The sequence below is a fragment of the Kogia breviceps genome, chromosome 2 (assembly GCF_026419965.1).
Source record: "Kogia breviceps isolate mKogBre1 chromosome 2, mKogBre1 haplotype 1, whole genome shotgun sequence".
NCBI lineage: Eukaryota > Metazoa > Chordata > Mammalia > Artiodactyla > Physeteridae > Kogia > Kogia breviceps.
The window spans coordinates 132502081-132521607 of NC_081311.1; the positions used below are offsets into that span (position 1 = coordinate 132502081).

Genomic DNA, 19527 nt, shown 5'->3' on the forward strand with positions numbered 1-19527 from the left:
TTGTTGTTGTTGTTATCCATGGGTACTTTTTTTTAATTAGAGAAGAAATTAACCATTCACACTAGAGGCTACAGAAGGAAATTAGCTTAATTTTGCAGTTCTAGAACAACCTTCACAATAAGGGATTCTGAAGTTTTCACAGAGTGAGTGGGGGAAAAGGAGAGAGAGAAAATCATTTAGAACAGTGTTTCCCAAATTTGGCTACTTTCACAGACATATTCTTGGGAGAGGGGGATACAAGTTTTCTATAACATTTAAAATTTTATGTTTTACTTTTGTTTATAATCTAAACAAATTAATACACACTTGCTAAGGATCCCTGGACAACCATCTTACATAGCAGAGTGTTGCTACCTGATCGCAGCATCTGCTCTTGTACCTCTGATCCCTGTGGAACCAAGTGAGGACCTCACTTGTCGTGTGACGTCTCTCAAATTGGGTACTCAGACCCTTCACGGAATTGAACATTTCCTGTGAGATCTGTGAGTTGTCAAGTTTCAGAACACTGTTAAAGTAGGATAGGGTGGGGTGGGGATGGTGGCTAGGGAGACACCCTTTGACAATACACATTCAAAATACCTACTGATTTCATAATGCAAATTCTATAAAGTTAAACTCAACAAAATAAGTTTCAGACAGTAGCAGAAAACCAACTATAGATTCATCCTAGGGCACCTGTGATACACGTGGTTGAGAAACACTGATATAGAGGTAGAAGAGTCCCAGCACATGGAGGACAGTTGGTAAGAAATGTGTGCCAAAGAGAGGGAACATCTTTTGGGTCAGTGAGTGAATCCTAAGCCATAACTTGTCATGGTCTTTTGGAGCCCTAAGGGCCAATCCACAAGAAACCCAAGACATCCATCAAACTTCTCAGACCTGTCATTTTGGGCAGGTTGGTCCACTTTTAATACTGAGTCAAAGGAAGAAAAAGCTCTTTTTGCCCCCCAACCTGCCCCCCTCTCCCTTTATTTGGGTTAACATATTTCAGAATTTTAAGTAAACAGTTGCTGTAGTTGGGGAAAGGTAGCCCCAGGTCCATCCACCAGGAAGTTTCATCGCTGATTCTTTATGCTCCTTCCAGACCCACCCCTCCACTTGCTATCCTTGATGCAGACCTACTTCCCCCTACCACATACCCCAAATTCCTGTGCTTTGCAAGACAGTAACTGCCCTCAAAACATTTTTGCCTCTTTCTTCAGGATTCCTAGCTGCAACTAGTTAATCTAATAACTACTATACGATAATGTCTATCAGTAAATCTACTCAGTAAACCTTGTTGAATAATTTAGATATTTATGGATTAATGTGGTAACATGTACGTTTTTAAAGGAAGACTTCATTAAGAAACAGGGACTTTAATCCAAAGGGATGGGAGGGAGAAAAGAAGTCACCCTTGGTAAGTACTACCTACCTGCTACTGGTCTAGTCTCTTCATATATGCTGTTTTATTTTTAGAAATCACAAGAACCTACCTCTCACCATTTTACAGAAAAGAAATAAAGTCCTAAATGAATTAAATATCTTGCTAAATACGGCAAGTAAGAGGCACAAAGGTGAATCAAACCCAGGTGTGTCTGACTCCAAAGCCAGGATCCTTCCCATATCATATCACATTTCAAAAGAGAGAGGAGCAGCTTTGGAAACAGGGAGGAGTTGGGGAAACTATGCATATCAGAGTGAAGAACTGGAATTGCTTTACTTGAGGGAAACTTCATCTTTTCCTTTATGCTACATGAGAAAGATGATCCAGACACCATTTTTCCCCAAGACTATTTCACCCTATATTAATGTGAGTCACATAAATTTTCTCTTGTTTCAGCTCTCTTGAAGTTCTGTCTGAAACAGTGATTACTTGAATTACATATTTTAATAAACTTTTATTTTCAAGTGATGGTACAGTAACTGAAATTAAATGGATCAAGTGCTGCATCTTAGAATAATTAGCATATTCTAATACTCACTTGTTTGATTGCTATTGATTAAATATCATTGGTAAATCAACTTCCCCTAACAATCCTGTTTGCCTATTTATTGTTTACCCATTCTTTCATTTCACAAAGCTGAAATTTAATTTGCTGTTGGTGTATATATTTTAAAATTTGAAAGTGAGGTTTTACTCTATTTATCAATAAGAACTTATTTGGTGTAATTACATGGATTCACCCATAGTAAGAAACTCATAAAGATAAATATTGATAAAGAAGTATTTCACTTTCTTGCCTTTTAATTAAAAACCAAAGTTAGGAATATCTAACATTAAGAGTTCAACTAGTTTAACAGCAGCTGACCTTTTTTGAGTATTTTGCTAGAGTTTTACATATATTATCTCATTAGAGTCTCAAATTAAGAAAAAAAAACCTAAGCAGGGAAAGTAATATTATCATCCTTATAGATGCGGAAAGTCAAGTTTGAGACTTTGTCTAAGGTTTGTAGAATCCAGGAAGAATATATTGGTCCATTACCCTGCTCTTGATTCATCCACAGTTTGATGGGCATGTTCTGTGGGAGAGAATTTACTTCTAAATCTATTGTTTCCCTTGGCTGAGGAGGATTCTCTTGTCCTCAAGTGCTAATTGGTCATGGAGTAACCATCTGCAGAGGGCATTTATGATATTTGATCTCCTCTTGAAAAAAAACCAAAACGATGGTGAGTAACTGACTGATGCTTAGGTAGAAAAGGACGCTGAATTTTAGGTTTTTTTTTTTTTTGGCCACGCTGCGTGGTTTGTGGGATCTCAGTTCATGACCAAGGACTGAACCCAGGACCAGGGCAGTGAAAGCACAGAGTCCTAACCACTGGACCACCAGGGAATTCCTGACCCTGAATTTTAAACATTCAGCACACCCAGGTTATCTTTCTCAATCTAATCCCTTAGACCCACTTTCACACCTCCTGTAAAACTTTGCTATAGAATCCAGGAAATTTATTTACAAAAAATTAGTGCAATAAATTGGAGGAGATTTTAGGAGAACATAACTTGTTTTAGATCAAAGAACCCTTTGAGAAGAATCTGATTAAAAATATGGACTTTCTATCCAGAAAATGCACATCCACTTGTCAGATTTCCTTAAAATTTCCAACTTTAGGGGACTTTCCTGGTGGTCCAGTGGCTAAGACTCTGCGCTCCCAATGCAGGGGGCCCAGGTTTAATCCCTGGTCAGGGAACTAGATCCCACACGCCGCGACTTAGAGTTCACATGCCACAACTAAGATCCCGTGTGGGGCAATGAAGAACCCTCATGCTGCAACTAAGACCTGGCGCAGCCAAATAAATAAGTAAATATTTAAAATAAGAAATAATAGGGTGAAATAATATTTTTAAGAAATTTCCAACTTTATAAGATAGTGGGGACACAAGAAGTATTTTCCAACCTAGGTATTATTTAAGAGAGAGTTTTGAATAAAACATTTCAGAAGATGCCTCTTACACATAATTTGAACATAAAACAAATCCTTGCTCTTGCAAACCACAATTATGAGTTAAGAAAGAAAGAGGCATCTTCATCTTTGACAGTTTTATATCCATAAAGTTAATATGTAGAAATTATACATTCTGGGAATGTGCTATGTGCTATGAAACACTTGTCTCAAAGTTTAATTTGTTGTTTCAAAGATAAATAGTCTTTACTATTTCTTAGCAAAAATAGAAAGAATTGTGAATTATTTGCAATGGCAAAAACGTTCCATTTCATTTTATAGCATTTCCAATTGAAAATGCATTTCATCTGTGTGATACAGAAAGTTTGTAAAGCAACCGCTTTTTTTGCAGTTAAAATAGCTTCACTTTTATAACTTCAATCTTTCAGAAAATAAGATTCTTAAGCAGTTCTTACCTCATCAGAACCAGATCCAAAAATCAGCAAGTCAAAAGGAATAGCTGCAACCATGTCAATCAGGAACCAGCCTTTGAAGTAGTGTATTGCTATTTTGGCTGGATCACTTACCACTTCTTCATTTTGATTTACATATGTTGTTCTGAAGTTTATTAGAATATCTATGATAAACATAATATCCACAATCAAGTCTACCACATTCAAAGGGCTACAGGAATAGCCACATTCTCGTCTTTTCTGTTCTTCTCTGTCATTGAGGAGAAAGGCTGCAGAGTATGGAGTGAATATAGCAGTGTATATGACCAACAGCAGAATAAGCCAATCCCAGACGGCCTTGAAAGGACTGTAGTGCAATATTGTAAACTTGTTGATGCGTGGTGTCTGCAGTTTATATTCTGGTAGGACGTCTGCTCCTAAAGAGAGAACCTGAATACAGAAAAGAGAATCATACACTACATAAAAAATGTGATTATTTAATCTCCAAATCTATAAAAATATTAAGATAATATACAGAAAAATCTTCTAGAAAAAAATCATGGAATTGTGAAGTATGTACATTTAAAGGAACCCATATAAGCCCCTACCATCCAGTATATTTGACCCCAGAAAACCTCATTGGTATTTCTTGATAAATATAATTTTCACTAAAAAATAGTGAATATTGTCACTGAGATACTAAGGAATGGGTTACTGGTTCCTTTGGAACATACTACTACTCAGAAATAAAAATACGTAGCAGTTTTTAGAAAATCATAAAATCAGTTTAATACATGAATAATTGTTTTCAAACCTAAGAAAGGATTGTCTGTAATGATTAGAAACAGTCTACTTGGATTCATGGTCATATTTAATTTATATATATTTAATTTATAATTAAACTTTGATAAATTAAACTCAACTCATTCAAATCTTTAATTAAAATTTCCCACCTGCAAATCTGTTTTTAACATTAGAAAAAAAGGGACATGGGATTAAAATAAACACAAAGGAGACTTTTTCCTAAAAGGTTGAAGGAGTATTTTATATTCTGGGACAAATATACTTTCACCTGAACTCCTTCATCACATTTAAAGAACCATGTGGAAAGAACGGTGTAAGGAGATATTCAGAATATTGATCTGGAGAGGCTGCAAGATTCTTACCCATCAAGGGGTACTCTAAGATTTATTCTACTTAATAAAGCATTTGGGTAGACTAAAATAATCTTTCAGAGTTTTAGTTTATGTGAAAAAAATAAGAGCTAAACTTGAATTGTGACACTACCCAGTAGAAAATTTCCATGCAGATTTTAACTTGATTATAATAATAAATTATCACAGCAAATTTCAATTTTGATTCTCATTTTCATTGTCATATACCATACATTTTTTCACATATGAGTTACCATTCTTATCTTAAAAAGAATTTGAGAAGTTAAATAATCCCAAATGTAGTAAAACATGACTTTTAAATATAACCTTAGTTCAGTTAAAATAGACAAAGCTGTTTTTAGATAACAGCTAAACTGATTTAATTAGCTTTGAAAAAAATAATAAAGAATTGAGAGTAAAGCCCAGAGTAAATATGAACTACAATTATATGGTGGAAAAGGAATATTATTTTAAATTGTGAGAAATGACAGGAATTATTAGTCAAAGAGAACTCTGGAAAATAAGTGACTTCACTGTTTATAAAATACTAAAAATCCTTAGAATCCAAGATCTATATCTATATCTGTATCTATATCTATATCTAACTCCCAATATCCAAATAAGAATAATGTTTGGATAATCTATCAACTGATAAGTACAGACTGATGGAACTCTATCCTGTTATGCTTAATATAGTAACCAAAGTATGATATTTTGGTTTGGAAGGAATGGATCATCTTGTAAGATGTCATTATGTAACGTTCCTTTCTCAAAAACCGGGGACTGCTCAGTATGTAGAAAGTAAAATCCAAAACCTTATTTTGGCTCTCAAAGTCATCTAAAATATGGACCCATTCTATCTTTCAGTTCCTTCTCCTATTCTCTATGCACTTAGTGTACTCTGGCAACATGACTAAATTTTTGAGATCTTCCCAAATCCCTGAAGTCACTAATTTCTCTCATTAAAAATAAAGAGTATATAATCATCCAAAGAGAACAAAAAAATTTATTTCTAAATATGGGGATATTGTCTGAGCTTGCTTCCTGATTAATTTTCATACCTCTGATGGGACTATTTGAATACTTGTTTTAGCAGAAGTATAAGTTAGAATACATCCAGCACCTTGGAGTTACCCTTGAGAAGTAAAAACTGTGGGTGGAACTCTTTCCATCCCACATATGCAAACATTCATTTAACAGTTAGAAGACTGTTGTGCTAAGAGTGGAGACTGAAAAACTGGGAAGACACTGTCCCTGAAATCACAGAGTTTATTGCCTATTGGTAGAGAGACGAGGAAGAAAATGAGAGCCTTGCTGAGGTTCACTCAGCTCCTGGGGTTGGTGGTAGCGCTGCAGGGTGTCATCATAGGGGAGTTTTAGGCGAAGATGGCACTTGAACTGAGATTTCGAGTAGGAAGTGGTAGGGGGTGATGAAGTTGGAATGGGAAGGTCATTACAGGCAGAGGAAACAGAATGAACAAAGGTGGGGGCATAAAACAATGTGCTGTGTGTTCAGGAATTATAAGCTGCCTTATGTTGCTGATGGATTAAATGCAAGGGAGTGGTGGTGGAGGATAGCAGCAAAAGACCTAATGTGACATGACAGAGATCTCAGGCTTTCTTCTTTAGGTTAGCATTGCTCACGTTTGAATAAAATACAGACTCCTTTTGACGGGAAAGATACTTAGGGCAGAACTCCAATGATGATTATATCATTCTTATTTATAGTGTTAGGTAAATATGTACAAAAATAAAACTAGGTTGAAACTTTTCAAGCTTACACATCTTACTATGACTCTTGTGGGCTGAATTGTGGACCCCAAAGATACGTTGAGGTCCTAATCCCTGTGAATGTGACCTTATTTGGAAATAGCACCTTTGTAGATGTAATCAAATAAAAATGAGGTTCAGGGCTTCCCTGGTGGCGCAGTGGTTGAGAATCCGCCTGCCGATGCAGGAGACACGGGTTCGTGCCCTGGTCCGGGAAGATCCCACATGCCGCGGAGCGGCTGGGCCCGTGAGCCATGGCCGCTGAGCCTGTGCGTCCGGAGCCTGTGCTCCGCAACGGGAGAGGCCACAACAGTGAGAGGCCCGTATACCGCAAAAAAAAAAAAAAAAAAAAAAAAAAAAAATAAAAATGAGGTTCCAGTGGCTTGGGGTGGGCCCTGATGCAATAACTGGAGTTCTTATAAAAAAAGGGAAATTTGGATACAGAGACACGAAGACTCACAGGGAGAATGCCGCAAAGACAAACAGGGAGAATGAATACAGATACAGATGCAAGCCAAGGAACACCAAGGATTGCTGGCAGCCCCCAGAATCTAGAAGAGAAGCATGAAACAAATTCTCCCCCGGAAACTCCAGAAGGAACCAACATTGCCAATACCGTGACTTTGGACTCCTGGGCTCCAGAATTGTGAGAGAATAAGCTTTCATTGTTTTAAGCCACCCACTTTGTGGTATTTTGTTACAGTAGCCCTAGTGAACTAACACAAGGACAAATAATGAAAACAAATGATTTACAAAAATATTTGCAAAACCAGTGAATTCATAATACCATCACTAATTCAATATTTGACAGATCTGTAGGTCAAAAATGGTTGAACTTTGGCTATTATGTGTGGTTTGATCTAATAGGTAAAATAAGTTTCTCTCTTCTAACCTCAATGTTTTTTCTGCAAAAAGTATGTAGTCAAAATAGAATTACAAACTTCAAAGATTTTATTGCTGTATTAGGATAATCTAATCTAATATTTAATTCAAATTATGCTCCTACTAGGCTTCGAAAGCCCATTTAAATGGTGCTACTTGATACTCTAAAAGTTTTTTATTTACTTGGAGTTGACTTTGAGGCATTATTGAATTCTATATTAAGTAGTTATCTAATCAAATTATCTCTGGAACTGGGATCAGAAATATAGTTCATTTGTTAAATTCCAACATACCTATTGATACTGAGCCACTGAAATTTGGTACATACAACAATGGAGTGTGTTTTGACAATGCATTTTTAGTAACTGGTATGGTAACAAACCTTATGATATAGGTTCTTAAGCTTCTTCATGGCTATACCTGTGTTATATGATCACTCAATTCCGTCACGAATTTTATTAGCCAAATGACTTCAAAAACTTATTTATACAGCATGTTTTGGTATCATGAAGTCTCGTAAATCCACATGCTATCATAGGCACTGAAATCAGGTAGATGGCAGTACTCTGTTATTAAGTGATTATCTTATTGATTCAGAAGATTACTGTACTGTTTTAGGTTTTACCAAGAGAGACGAAGTTTTAAGATTTTCCAGGAGCACTCATGGACATTTGAGAATATTCCTTTCTGTGGTCGTTGGTTTGAGAATTGTTAAAGTTGACTAGGCAAGGAAGTTGAGGTGACCAAGTTTAGTTGCAAATAAATGCATCTGACAGTGGAATGGAGGAGAAAGCAAAGAGGGGTAGGACCAGAGGCTTAGAGATCACTTAAGACTTTGGTACTAAGAAACATAGATAAATGAGGAGAGATCAGGAAATCCTGTACTAGGGATCAGGTGGCAGAGACAGAGAGGAAGGACACATTTCAGAAATAAATTCATCTCTGGGTGTAAGATTGAGGAGTGGAGAAACATTTGTTTCTTTATGGTTCCAATAATGAGTCTTATTAGAGCCAATCGTGGTAATTACAATATTTGAAGGCTCAACCAGGTTTGGAATAAGGGAAAGAGCTCTGAATTTTAAATTTGAAAATCTGGGTTTAAATTCTGGATACAATTTTTCTGGTAAATCATTTAATCTCTTCGGATCTTTTTCTTATCATCTGTGTGATGGGGACAGTAATCTTTGCTCAAATAACCTATCCATACAGAGCTACCATATCACATCAGATACTTTCTATAAAAGTAGCCAATAAAATGGGAAATATTTACATAGAGTAATTTCATTATTTTTTAGTGTTCTTGAGTTGCTTGTTTAAATCTTGAATCTGATGAACCAAATATAACCAAAACATATATGAACCAATTGGAGAAAGTTGAACACTGCCTGGATGTTGATAATATTAAGGTATTGTTTCAGTTATCTTCTCCTTAGAATAAACTAAGCCACCACTAAAACAATAGTTATTTTATTATTCATTATTATATGGATGAAAAGTTTAGGCAGGGCTTGGCTGGGCCATTCTTCTGTCCCACACAGTGTCAATTGGGGTCTCTCAGTCATAATTAGTTGGTGGCTGAGCTTGTATGGAGAATCCAGGAAGGATTCTCTCACATGTCCAGTACCTTGGTGTGAACAGTTCGAAGGCATGGTTCACTCAAGATGCTGGAACAAATGGGTCTCTCTATATATAATGTAATATAATATAATATAATAATTATATTTACATATATATGGTTTCTCCATATGGTCTTACCTTTCCTTGTTTTTTTTTTTTTTTTTTTTTAAGCTAACAGGGTAATAAGATGTCTTATGTGGATGTTTAGTACTCCCAAGAGAGAAGTAGAAATATCTAGTCCTGGGCTTCCCTGGTGGCGCAGTGGTTGAGAATCTGCCTGCCAATGCAGGGGACATGGGTTCAAGCCCTGGTCAGGGAAGATCCCACATGCCGCGGAGCAACTGGGCCCATGAGCCACAACTACTGAGCCTGCACGTCCGGAGCCTGTGCTCTGCAACAAGAGAGGCCACGACAGTGAGAGGCCCGTGCACCGCGATGAAGAGTGGCCCCCGCTCACCACAGCTAGAGAAAGCCCTCGCACAGAAACAAAGACCCAACACAGCCAAAAATAAAATAAATAAAATTAAAAAAAAAAAAAGAAATATCTAGTCCTCTTAAAGTCAAGGAGTAGAAGTAGTACAGCATTACTCCTGTTATATACTACTGGCCCAAACAGTCATAGCCTAGCATAGATTCAAAAAAGTAGAGAATTAGTCTTTACATTCTGATAGGGGAATGGCATGCGTGTGGAAAGAAGGAATTAACTGTGGCCATCTTGGAGACACGCTATCGCAGAAATTGTTGACGAGTATTGTTTTTACATGCGATAATGATGTTGTGCTTAACATTTTAAAAATTGTCTTAACCTTTTAGGGATACATAATAAAATATTTGTGGATGAAATGCTTTAATATTTGAGGTGGGCTCCAATAAAATCCAGAGTGAGGGAAGGGAAAGGCGAGAGGAAGTCTGGTTATATGCAGTGTTAGATGTATGTTGATTTTTATTGAAACTGGGTGATGGGTATATACTATTCTCTCTATTTTTACAATATGTTTAAGTTGTTCAAAATAAAAACTTTAAAAAAATGAATTATAGAATCTCAGTCAGAAAGGTCTAAGATATTGAGGATGGGTCTACACATATCACCACGGGGGCTTACTCCTATCAGAATTGAGTTGGTTCCTTGTTAGGCAAGTTAGGATTCCTTTTTCTACAGCAGAATGTTTACTTTGCTCTCTGCACATCTAATTCATATTATGTTTATCTCCATTCAGTCCACACAGACTGCACACAATCCCAACTTTGCCCAGACTTGAACTGTTTCTCCTTAAATTTGTGTCACATGGGTGGCTGGGACAAATTACGTTATAAGAAGATAATTGGATGTGCTAAGTCTGTAGATGTCCATTCCTCTGAGTATCTTCAGCCATATTGCTCATCAAGTTAGATTAAAATAAGCCACTTTTCAAGACCCATCAGGTTAGGCCTCTTATTAAAATATTTTTATTTCATTAGCATTTCATATTCAAGCGTTAAGCTTTCATTCTGGATTGATATAAGAAGCATGTTTTTGCATTCTTTCGTCATAAAACTAAATGCAATGTTTATGTTGTTTAATGTCATTTTTGCAAATATTTGCATTATATATACATATTTATAATTCATTTCTAGAAAAAATGGATCTCTCTTGAGAACTCAAAAGGTTTCATATCTTTTTTGTTTAAAAAGTGACAGTTATTTCATTACTTATAGTTATTTCTTTTAATCTTACAAAAAACTGTATGAGTTTAGAATTTCAGTACCATTATTTCTCTTTCCCTTTATATTGTTTTAATCATCTTATTTCCACTTTAATGTTCTAAATGCATACATCTTTTATAATGCCACCTCATACTTACTTTGGAATTGGATAAATGTATGAATCGTTAAGTCCCCAAAAAGTTAAAATTAATTATGACAGTACCTGGGAGTCATTCTGTTGGAAACAAAATATTAGATAGGTAACTAATTGTTCTAAAAGATGTAAATAGGATTCTAAGGGGCCAATGATTGAAAAGAAAAGTCTGCTATACAGTCTGTTACATTTTGCTGAGAGCCAGCTTCTCCCACGCTTTTGAGTAATAACGCACTTTAGAAAGATAAAACATGATTAACTGAACTATTATAAGGATTTTCTTTTAAGAGAGAAAGAAAAGCAGGGAAGAAACCTCACTGTATAAAAAAGGGGAACTCCATGGTCTCCAGAAAGACACTTCTATTTTCTTTCCTCAAAACCACCAATTAAATGTACAGTTTAATACAGCCTAAAATGTGGTTTTCTTTACCAAATACAGTTTGTCTCTTTGCTAGCACATTACTATTTGTTTAACCTCGAACAGTTAAGTGTTATATAAAACCAAAATCTTTATAGGAAACAGCACTATTTATTCAATGACGATCTACTGTGAAAATTTTGTGCGAACACCAGGATTAATAACTACTCTTCTCTTTTGAAAAGTGCAATAGGGAACAATTAAGCCTTCCAAAAGATTATACAGTACTTTTGGCAGCTGTTAAACGCCATGCTGAGGTGTTGGTAGAGTCTGCTCATGTGTTATTTATCCTTTTCTTGGGACTTGCAGTTAACTAATAGGCTAGCTGTATTTTTATCCATCAAAAGAGTAGTCAGTAACAAAATGAATCAGATAGATTATATAGCATCAGAAAAGACTGAAACTCCCCTGGCTTTTAAGCATCTGATTTGAGAAATAAAGTAAAACCTGAGTAATTTTCATTGAAACAGGCAGCTCCACTGATGGTTACCCAGATATTTAAATTAAAAGATGAAAAATATTCACACAAATAAATCAAATCTGTAGCATAGGAAATTTTTTTAAATAAATAAAACACTAAAATTCGGTAGTAGAATCACTGCAGCATTCTGTATTCAAATAATTTTCTAGGCTTAAAGTAGACATCTAGTCATTTGTGTGTATGTGGGTATGTGTGCACACACGTGTGTGTATTTGTGTGTGAGTGTTGGATTGAGCCGTGAAGATTGTATGAATTTGTGAAAAGAAGAGGCATCTAGCGAAATGTCAGGTTTAGTGTTGTGCTTTTGTATGTTCTGTGTATGTTAATAAGAAAAATATCTGCTTCTCAGGCTTCCCCGGTGGCGCAGTGGTTAAGAATCCGCTTGCCAATGAAGGGGACACAGGTTTGATCCCTGGTCCGGGAAGATCCCACATGCCATGGGGCAACTAAGCCTGTGTGCCACAACTACTGAGCCTGTGCTCTAGAGCCCGCGAGCCACAACTACTGAGCCTGCGTGCTGCAACTACTGAAGCCCGTGCACCTAGAGCCCACACTCCACAAGAGAAGCCACCACTGTAGGACGCTGCTCACCGCAACTAAGAGTAGTCCCCGCTCGGTGCAACTAGAGAAAGCCCCAGTGCAGCAATGAAGACCCAACACAGCCAAAAATAAATAAATACAATAAATAAAGTTAGAAAAAAAAAAGAAAAGAAAAATATCTGCTTCTCAAAATACGTGTGACTCAGAATATGAAAGAAATAAGTTAAATAATATCCTAAACATTTATAATACTCTTGTATTACTTCAAATATATGCATATTAAAAATGACAGTTTCTTCCAGAACCATAAACTCCTCTTAACTTCCACACAGATGGCCAGCTGGACAGTGGCCCTCGGTTCCGGCTCTGTATTCAAATAATTTTGAATCAGCCCCACCCCTGTGCCAGGCTGATCTGAGAAGCTTGGGGTATCACCTTGTTGCTGATACCAGATACTTTCTGGCCTAATGTTTGCTTTCTTGCCTGCCTCTTCTCTCCTCTTTCCTTTCTCATGGAAACTATACACATGCACTCTTATCTCCATTTTCTTTATCTTTGTTTTTAAATGGACATAATTTATGAAAAAATGGAAATCAGGAAAAGGAGCACTTGGCACAGCAGCTCAAATGCACAGAGGAATGAGGAACAGCCTTAGAGATCAGAGAGAGAAATACAGGGTTTAGATAGGACAGTTTGAGATAAATGTGCCAGACACCAATTCAAGGAGTCACCTGATAGATAGAAGGTCTGGGATTGGGCTCCTGAGGGGGTAGGAGCCTGATATTTCACCCTGCAGAGGCAGTGGCTGAAGTTCTGGAAAGTAGACTCATTTGGCAGGAGGCTGTAAAGAAAGAGGGAATCCACTGGAAATAACTAAAATGTGGGATGGAGAAAAAAGGCAAGGGAATATTCCTGGGACTTAGCACCTTACCTGAATATACATAGCAAGCGCTCAAAGTAGTTGAATGGACATATTTGTAGATTAAGAAAAAGAGACAATGAAAGTGGCAAGAAAGAAGATTCATGAGAGAAAGGATTATGATAGAAATAGTTGCTGTCACCAAAATTTGTTGTTCTTTGCATGGAGTAGTGTTGTTGCTAGAATGTGTCTGTCCAGCCAAGAACACATTACTCAGCCTTATCTGCATCTAGCTATGGTCATGTGTCATGAATAGTTCTTCTTGGCCAAAGCCTTCAAGAAGCAGGTGTGTGATTCCCTATTCTCTCTTTTTCCTTCTGTAGTATAAGTCAGATGCTTCCACGGCTTCAGGTCCATAAGTCCTATGGGATAGGGGAGCCCCCAGAGGTAGAAAACCTTGGTCACTGAATTACCAAGAGGAGGAAATTATTCATTGCACAGAAATACAGTTTCTGGTATTACTTGAGCATGAAATATAATATTGGGATAAGCCTCAATGTTATGGGGGTTTATTAGTTCCAGTGCTAGCATTACCCTAACTAATACTTGGATCTTTAATAAGACAAAGTCCTCAAACAGGCAGGAGAGAAACATCAAGTCCACAGTGTATCCCATCTCTTCCCTCTGGTCTCACTTGAGGTTTAGTTTTTTCTTTTTTTCTTTTTTTTGCAGTACGTGGGCCTCTCACTGTTGTGGCCTCTCCCGTTGCAGAGCACAGGCTCCGGATGTGCAGGCTCAGCAGCCATGGCTCACGGGCCCAGCCACTCCACGGCATTTGGGATCTTCCCGGACCGGGGCACGAACCCGTGTCCCCTGCATCGGCAGGCGGACTCTCAACCACTGCGCCACCAGGGAAGCCCGAGGTTTAGTTTAATAGAGTCACATCACCAGTGTTAACAACTTGTAAAAGACCAAGAGAGCCACATCTAAATCCAGCTAAGTCACGTGAACCAGCACACTCATTATTCTGGTGACATTTTCAAGGGTGGGGTGAATAAGGGGTAAAAACCCACAAAGGAATAGATATGTTCACCTCACTCGGTCAGACTCTTTCTACCCAGGTGTCCCCAAAATCACTCTCACGGAAAGGAGGACAATGGGGAATGATGTGCTTTCTCCAACACCTTCTTCCTTAGGCAGGGGAAGACCGAACTCACTGCTGCAGCTGCCACCACCGCTCCCTGGGAAAGCAGCGGAGCTGCCCTCCTCAATGTCTTCTGTCAACCTATTTTGACCCTTGCTCTTTTTTCCTTGAAATATGGTGTATTTGATGACACTGGACTCCTGAGAGAGTTCCTGCCCACCTTATCAATGCTATCTCTTGGAGAAAGAGGAGAGTTAATCCTGAGTTACCAGGGCCAGTACTGAATTATGACATTTAATTCTCTCAACAGCTCTTTGAAATAAACATTAGTATCTCCATTTTTTATAGACAAGGAAACTGACTCAAGAGAGGCTGAATTTTATCTGAGGTCTTAAAGCCAACTATAGTATTATCAATCATAACATCCCTTAACTTTATTGAATGCCTATTATTTACTGAAGGCTTGATAGGCACTATCACATTTAAATATTACAATTTTACATCAGAGGTGCTTGCTATGAGCTCAATTGTGTCCCCCCCAAAAGATATGTTCTACTCCTAACTCCCAGTACCTGTGAATGAGACCTTATTTGGAAGTAGGGTCCTTGCAGATGTAATCAAGGTAAGATGAGGTCATACTGGATTGAGGGGGGCTCTAATCCAATGTGACTGGTGTCCTTAGTAGAAGAGGAGAAGAGATGCAGAGACAGACACACAGGAAGAATGCCACGTGATGATGGAGACAGAGATTGGAGACATGCATGTACAAGTCAAGGAAGACCAAGATTTCCAGCGACAAAGGAGATGAGAGAAAGGCATGGAATAGATTTTCCCCTGAACCTTCAAAGAGAGAAGCGGCTCTGCTCACACCTGGATTTGAGACTTTCAGCTTCCAGAGCTGTAAGAGAATAAACATAGGTTGTTTTAAGCCCCCTAGTTTGTGGTAATTTGTAGGATAACCCAGGAAATTAAGACGATGTTATTGCTTATTCCACTCTACAGATTCAAAAACTGAAGTTAGCGGCTAACTTCCTGAAGTTGTCTGGTTCCATAGGCTTGTGTTCTTATTTACAGCAGCATATCAGTATTCAATTCATTTTGTCTTGGAGACAAAGCTTGTGGTTCTTTTTTTTTTTAACTATACATATGTTTCCAGAAGAAGACATTATTTTGCAAGGGTATGTATATTTTCATAGTTGTCAAAATGCCTTTAATAAAATCCTAATCACCTTTGCCAAAATAGTGAATAAAGAGAATTATGTACAACCTCTTCTTGCCAAGAGCCTAAATGCCACTCATTTGGACAAACACACATGTGTAGGATATAGGAAGAACAAAATAGAAATGTTAGATGGCCATGATGGGCACCAAAAATAATAATAAAGACAATTTTAATTAGCAATCCATAATCTGTCAAATATTGCAGAATAAGCCAGACTCCTGACTGAGACAGCCCTGTTACATATTCCAGGTTGGCCATTTCAAAAAATGTCCCTGAGTATCAGATTTCTTAACAGCAAAATGAGGACGGCAATCGCTACCTCATAGGCATCTGTAAACTAAGTAAGACAGCAAACATAAACTTCCACATATAACTCCTGTTTCACTATAAACATCCAATAAGTGGGTATTACTATTATGATTTTAGGCATATTTAACTTGAACAGCTCAAAGTTAAATGATAAATAACATTTAATGTCAATTATAATTATTGACTGAACCCAGTTCTCTGATGTGACCTTTGGAGCAAGTCAATTATGCAAAGATAGAGACAGCAGAAGACAGATGTTTAGGCCTCTTGGTTATGTGTGCTTGCTGATAAGATAAAATTTTTTCTTTGTTTATGAACATCTGTTACACTATATTGGCCTGTGGGCCATGCATAGAGTGGTAATTTTGAGAATCACCTATTTTTTGAAAGCAAACACTTGGAAAGGACCCAGTTTAAGCAAGCAATAGGAGATTTCCTCATAAAGCATATGTTGTGGAACTAAGGGAACATTCAGTGTCCTGCTTGGAGTGCCTATCGTAAAGGAAACTGAACTTCTGATGGGTGGTTGGAGAAAATTACTCTTGGGTATCTTCAGAGAGTATATGAATTTCTCTATTTTGCTGTGAGTAAGGGTACTTCTTTTAAATGAATTCAGTAAGTATTTGTGGAGTCCCTGTCAGTTTTAAATCTTGAGTGTACTTTCTAAGGATCCTGTAGAAATTATACATGCAACAAAATCAGTATAGCTGATCTCTGAGATTCTGCAGTTCTCCTATCTCTCTTATCTCACACTGGTTGTTTACTCAGTTACACTATATCAGTGTGGTTTCACTGTGTTTGCTGTATTATCTATGGGTTAAGGCTTAATGTAGTTTAAGGAAAAAAATCAGAAACAGTCTACATAAAAATTCCAGGATAAAGTTCTCATCACAGGAGATTTTTTTCTTTTTATTGTATTTGTATGAGATGATGGATGTTGACTGAACCTTTTGTGATAATCATTTCACAATATGTGTAAATTAAACCATCATGCTGTACATCTTAAACTTATATAGTCATGTATGTCAATTATTTTTCAATAAAATGAAAAAAATTCCGGGATGATGGGGAAATGTAAATGTGTATATATGTATATGAGCAATCACATGATTATCTAACACAGTGTATTATTCTGGGATACATAGGTGGGTTTTTGTGAACTTCCTGAAATTATTTTTTAAAAATTTTAAGAAGTATGGTGGTGTTTTTTTTAGGGAAAATGTGTTCATGTTCTTTTTTTGGATTCTCAAAGTCATCTAAGACCTACAATAGTTAAAAAGCCTAACTTATGACATGAACTTTTATGAGTCTCTGAATTCCATAGAACCACAACGCATGTATAATCAAGTGAGAGGAAATAATAGAGAAAGAGAGGCAAAAGAGTAAGAATAGGAAATGTTTAGAGAGAAAATGAAGCATACATTAATGGAGGTGGGACTAGCAGGAAATGTGCTCAAAATTAGAGTGAACTCAAAGATGGCATCTTGACTGAAGCACAGGTGAGTTCTTTCTCCATTACTGACAGATATTTTCTGAGTACAGTTGGCCCTTGAACAATGTAGGGGTTAGGGGCACCAACCCTGCTCCCAGTTGAAAATCCATGCATAACTTATAGTTGACGCTCTGTATCCATGGTTCCCCTGTATCCAAGGTCCCAACCAATGGCAGATCGTGTAGTACTGTAGTATTTACTATTGAAAAAAATCTGTGAATAAGTGAACCCACACAGTTCAAACCTGTGTTGTCCAAGTGTCCAACTGTATCTACAAGATGAACTGTCTACTAATTCTAAGGCCTGTGTTTTGCTTTTAAATAACTTGGGTTCAGAGATGGTTTCTCATTCCTGTTAACTTCCCAAATGAGAAATGCCTTCCCGTCAAGTTTGAGAATATCCAGTTACTAAGAAGCCTTAGCAACTGTGACCTTCCTACCAAATTTGCAGTTGATAAGTCTTACTTGGTTGGGCCATGTCTGGTCTGATGATAGTAAAACTTGACTCTAATTGCGGGAGTCCATTTAAGTGGTTACTTTAGTAACAAGTTCTTGGAAGGCCACCATTTGCCTCCTGGATTTGTTCTTTTTGGAGGTCTGACAAGTTTCATTAGGGACCCAGAAGAGCAATAAATAGAAAATGCCAGAATATCTATAGATCAACTCAATATAAAAATAAGAAGTAAAACAAGATGCCTTCTACAGAATCAGGTGTTAAATCATCAATTTTTCTTTGTTTTTCCTTTCTCCCTTCTTCCCTCCCCTCCCTCCCTCCCTCTCTTCCTTCTTTCCTTCCTCCCTTCCAAAATGAAAAGGTTTAACAGAAGTCAAACTTCTGCAAAGAGGAATTATGAATTAGTTCATAAAATTGTTTACTAGCTTCTAAACTCCCTGATGGACTTAACCACGTTTGCTATTTTGTTGCACTTCAAACAACCCCATATCCATTGCTGCCGACACAGTAAGTACTCAATACATATTTTTCTCTGGATGACTAACCTGCAACACAAGTGGTCAAAAATACATAAGAAGAAAATTGGTTATGTGACAAATTATTTTCCTGTTGTTTTAAATTCAAAAGGCTTATGAAAAATGTCTTAACTAGGACTCAGAAATAGCCCCTAAATATGGTATGGTCAGCCCAATTACTAAAAATCTGAATGTTTTCTCCATGTTCAAACAATGGCAAAAACAAACAAAAAAACCCCTACAAACAGTAACAACCAAAAAGGTTAAAAAAAAAAAAAAGCGGGCTTCCCTGGTGGCGCAGTGGTTGGGAGTCCGCCTGCCGATGCAGGAGACACGGGTTCGTGCCCTGGTCCGGGAGGATCCCGCATGCCGCGGAGCGGCTGGGCCCGTGAGCCATGGCCGCTGCGCCTGCGCGTCCGGAGCCTGTGCTCCGCAACGGGAGAGGCCACAACAGTGAGAGGCCCGCATACAAAAAAAAAAAAAAAAAAAAAAGCAATCTATATTCTAAAAATTACTGAATATACCTGCACAAGAGAAAATCTGAAAACGATATTAGATTTTAATTATGATATATTATCTGCCCTTCTAAGAGAGAAAATAAGCCAAATGTTTTACTGAAAGCCATGACAAATCTTGGAATTAAATATGAGACTGATTCTACCATAGCTAAGAAAGAGTTATACATAAATGTTGGTTAGAAGTGGCAATGAGATAACTGTTTTTGAGAGCCAACTATCAATCAAAGTCGTTCTTTCAAAAAGTTATACAGAGGAATCTTTGGTAGTTCATTCAAGAAAATCACATTTGATCTTTTAAGTACATAACTTTAAAGCAATGGGTATATGAATTATCTGAAATAAGTAAAAAGAAATAAATATGGCATTCTTGATTATTTAGAAGACTTGATGTGGAAGCATAATTTTATAGCAGAGATTCATTAGCTTCCTGTTTTTGTGCATCACCTCACAGGAGTAACTTCCTAGGAGGTAATTTATCTTGATTCTAAATGGTCCTGAATTCC

At 37.3% G+C, this 19527-nt stretch overlaps 1 protein-coding gene across 14 annotated transcripts in view; it reads right to left on the reverse strand.

The window, feature by feature from the left end:
* KCNH7 (potassium voltage-gated channel subfamily H member 7) overlaps nt 1-19527 on the reverse strand; it is a 455266-nt gene that overhangs the window by 63143 nt on the left and 372596 nt on the right. For all 14 annotated transcript variants that reach the window (XR_010839123.1, XR_010839125.1, XR_010839124.1 and 11 more), the window contains one exon: nt 3838-4263. Coding sequence is in view for 11 of the 14 variants with exons in the window: in XM_067026191.1 (XP_066882292.1) it covers nt 3838-4263 (426 nt within the window). In the remaining 3 variants the exon portion in view is untranslated. The remainder of the gene's footprint in view (nt 1-3837; nt 4264-19527) is intronic.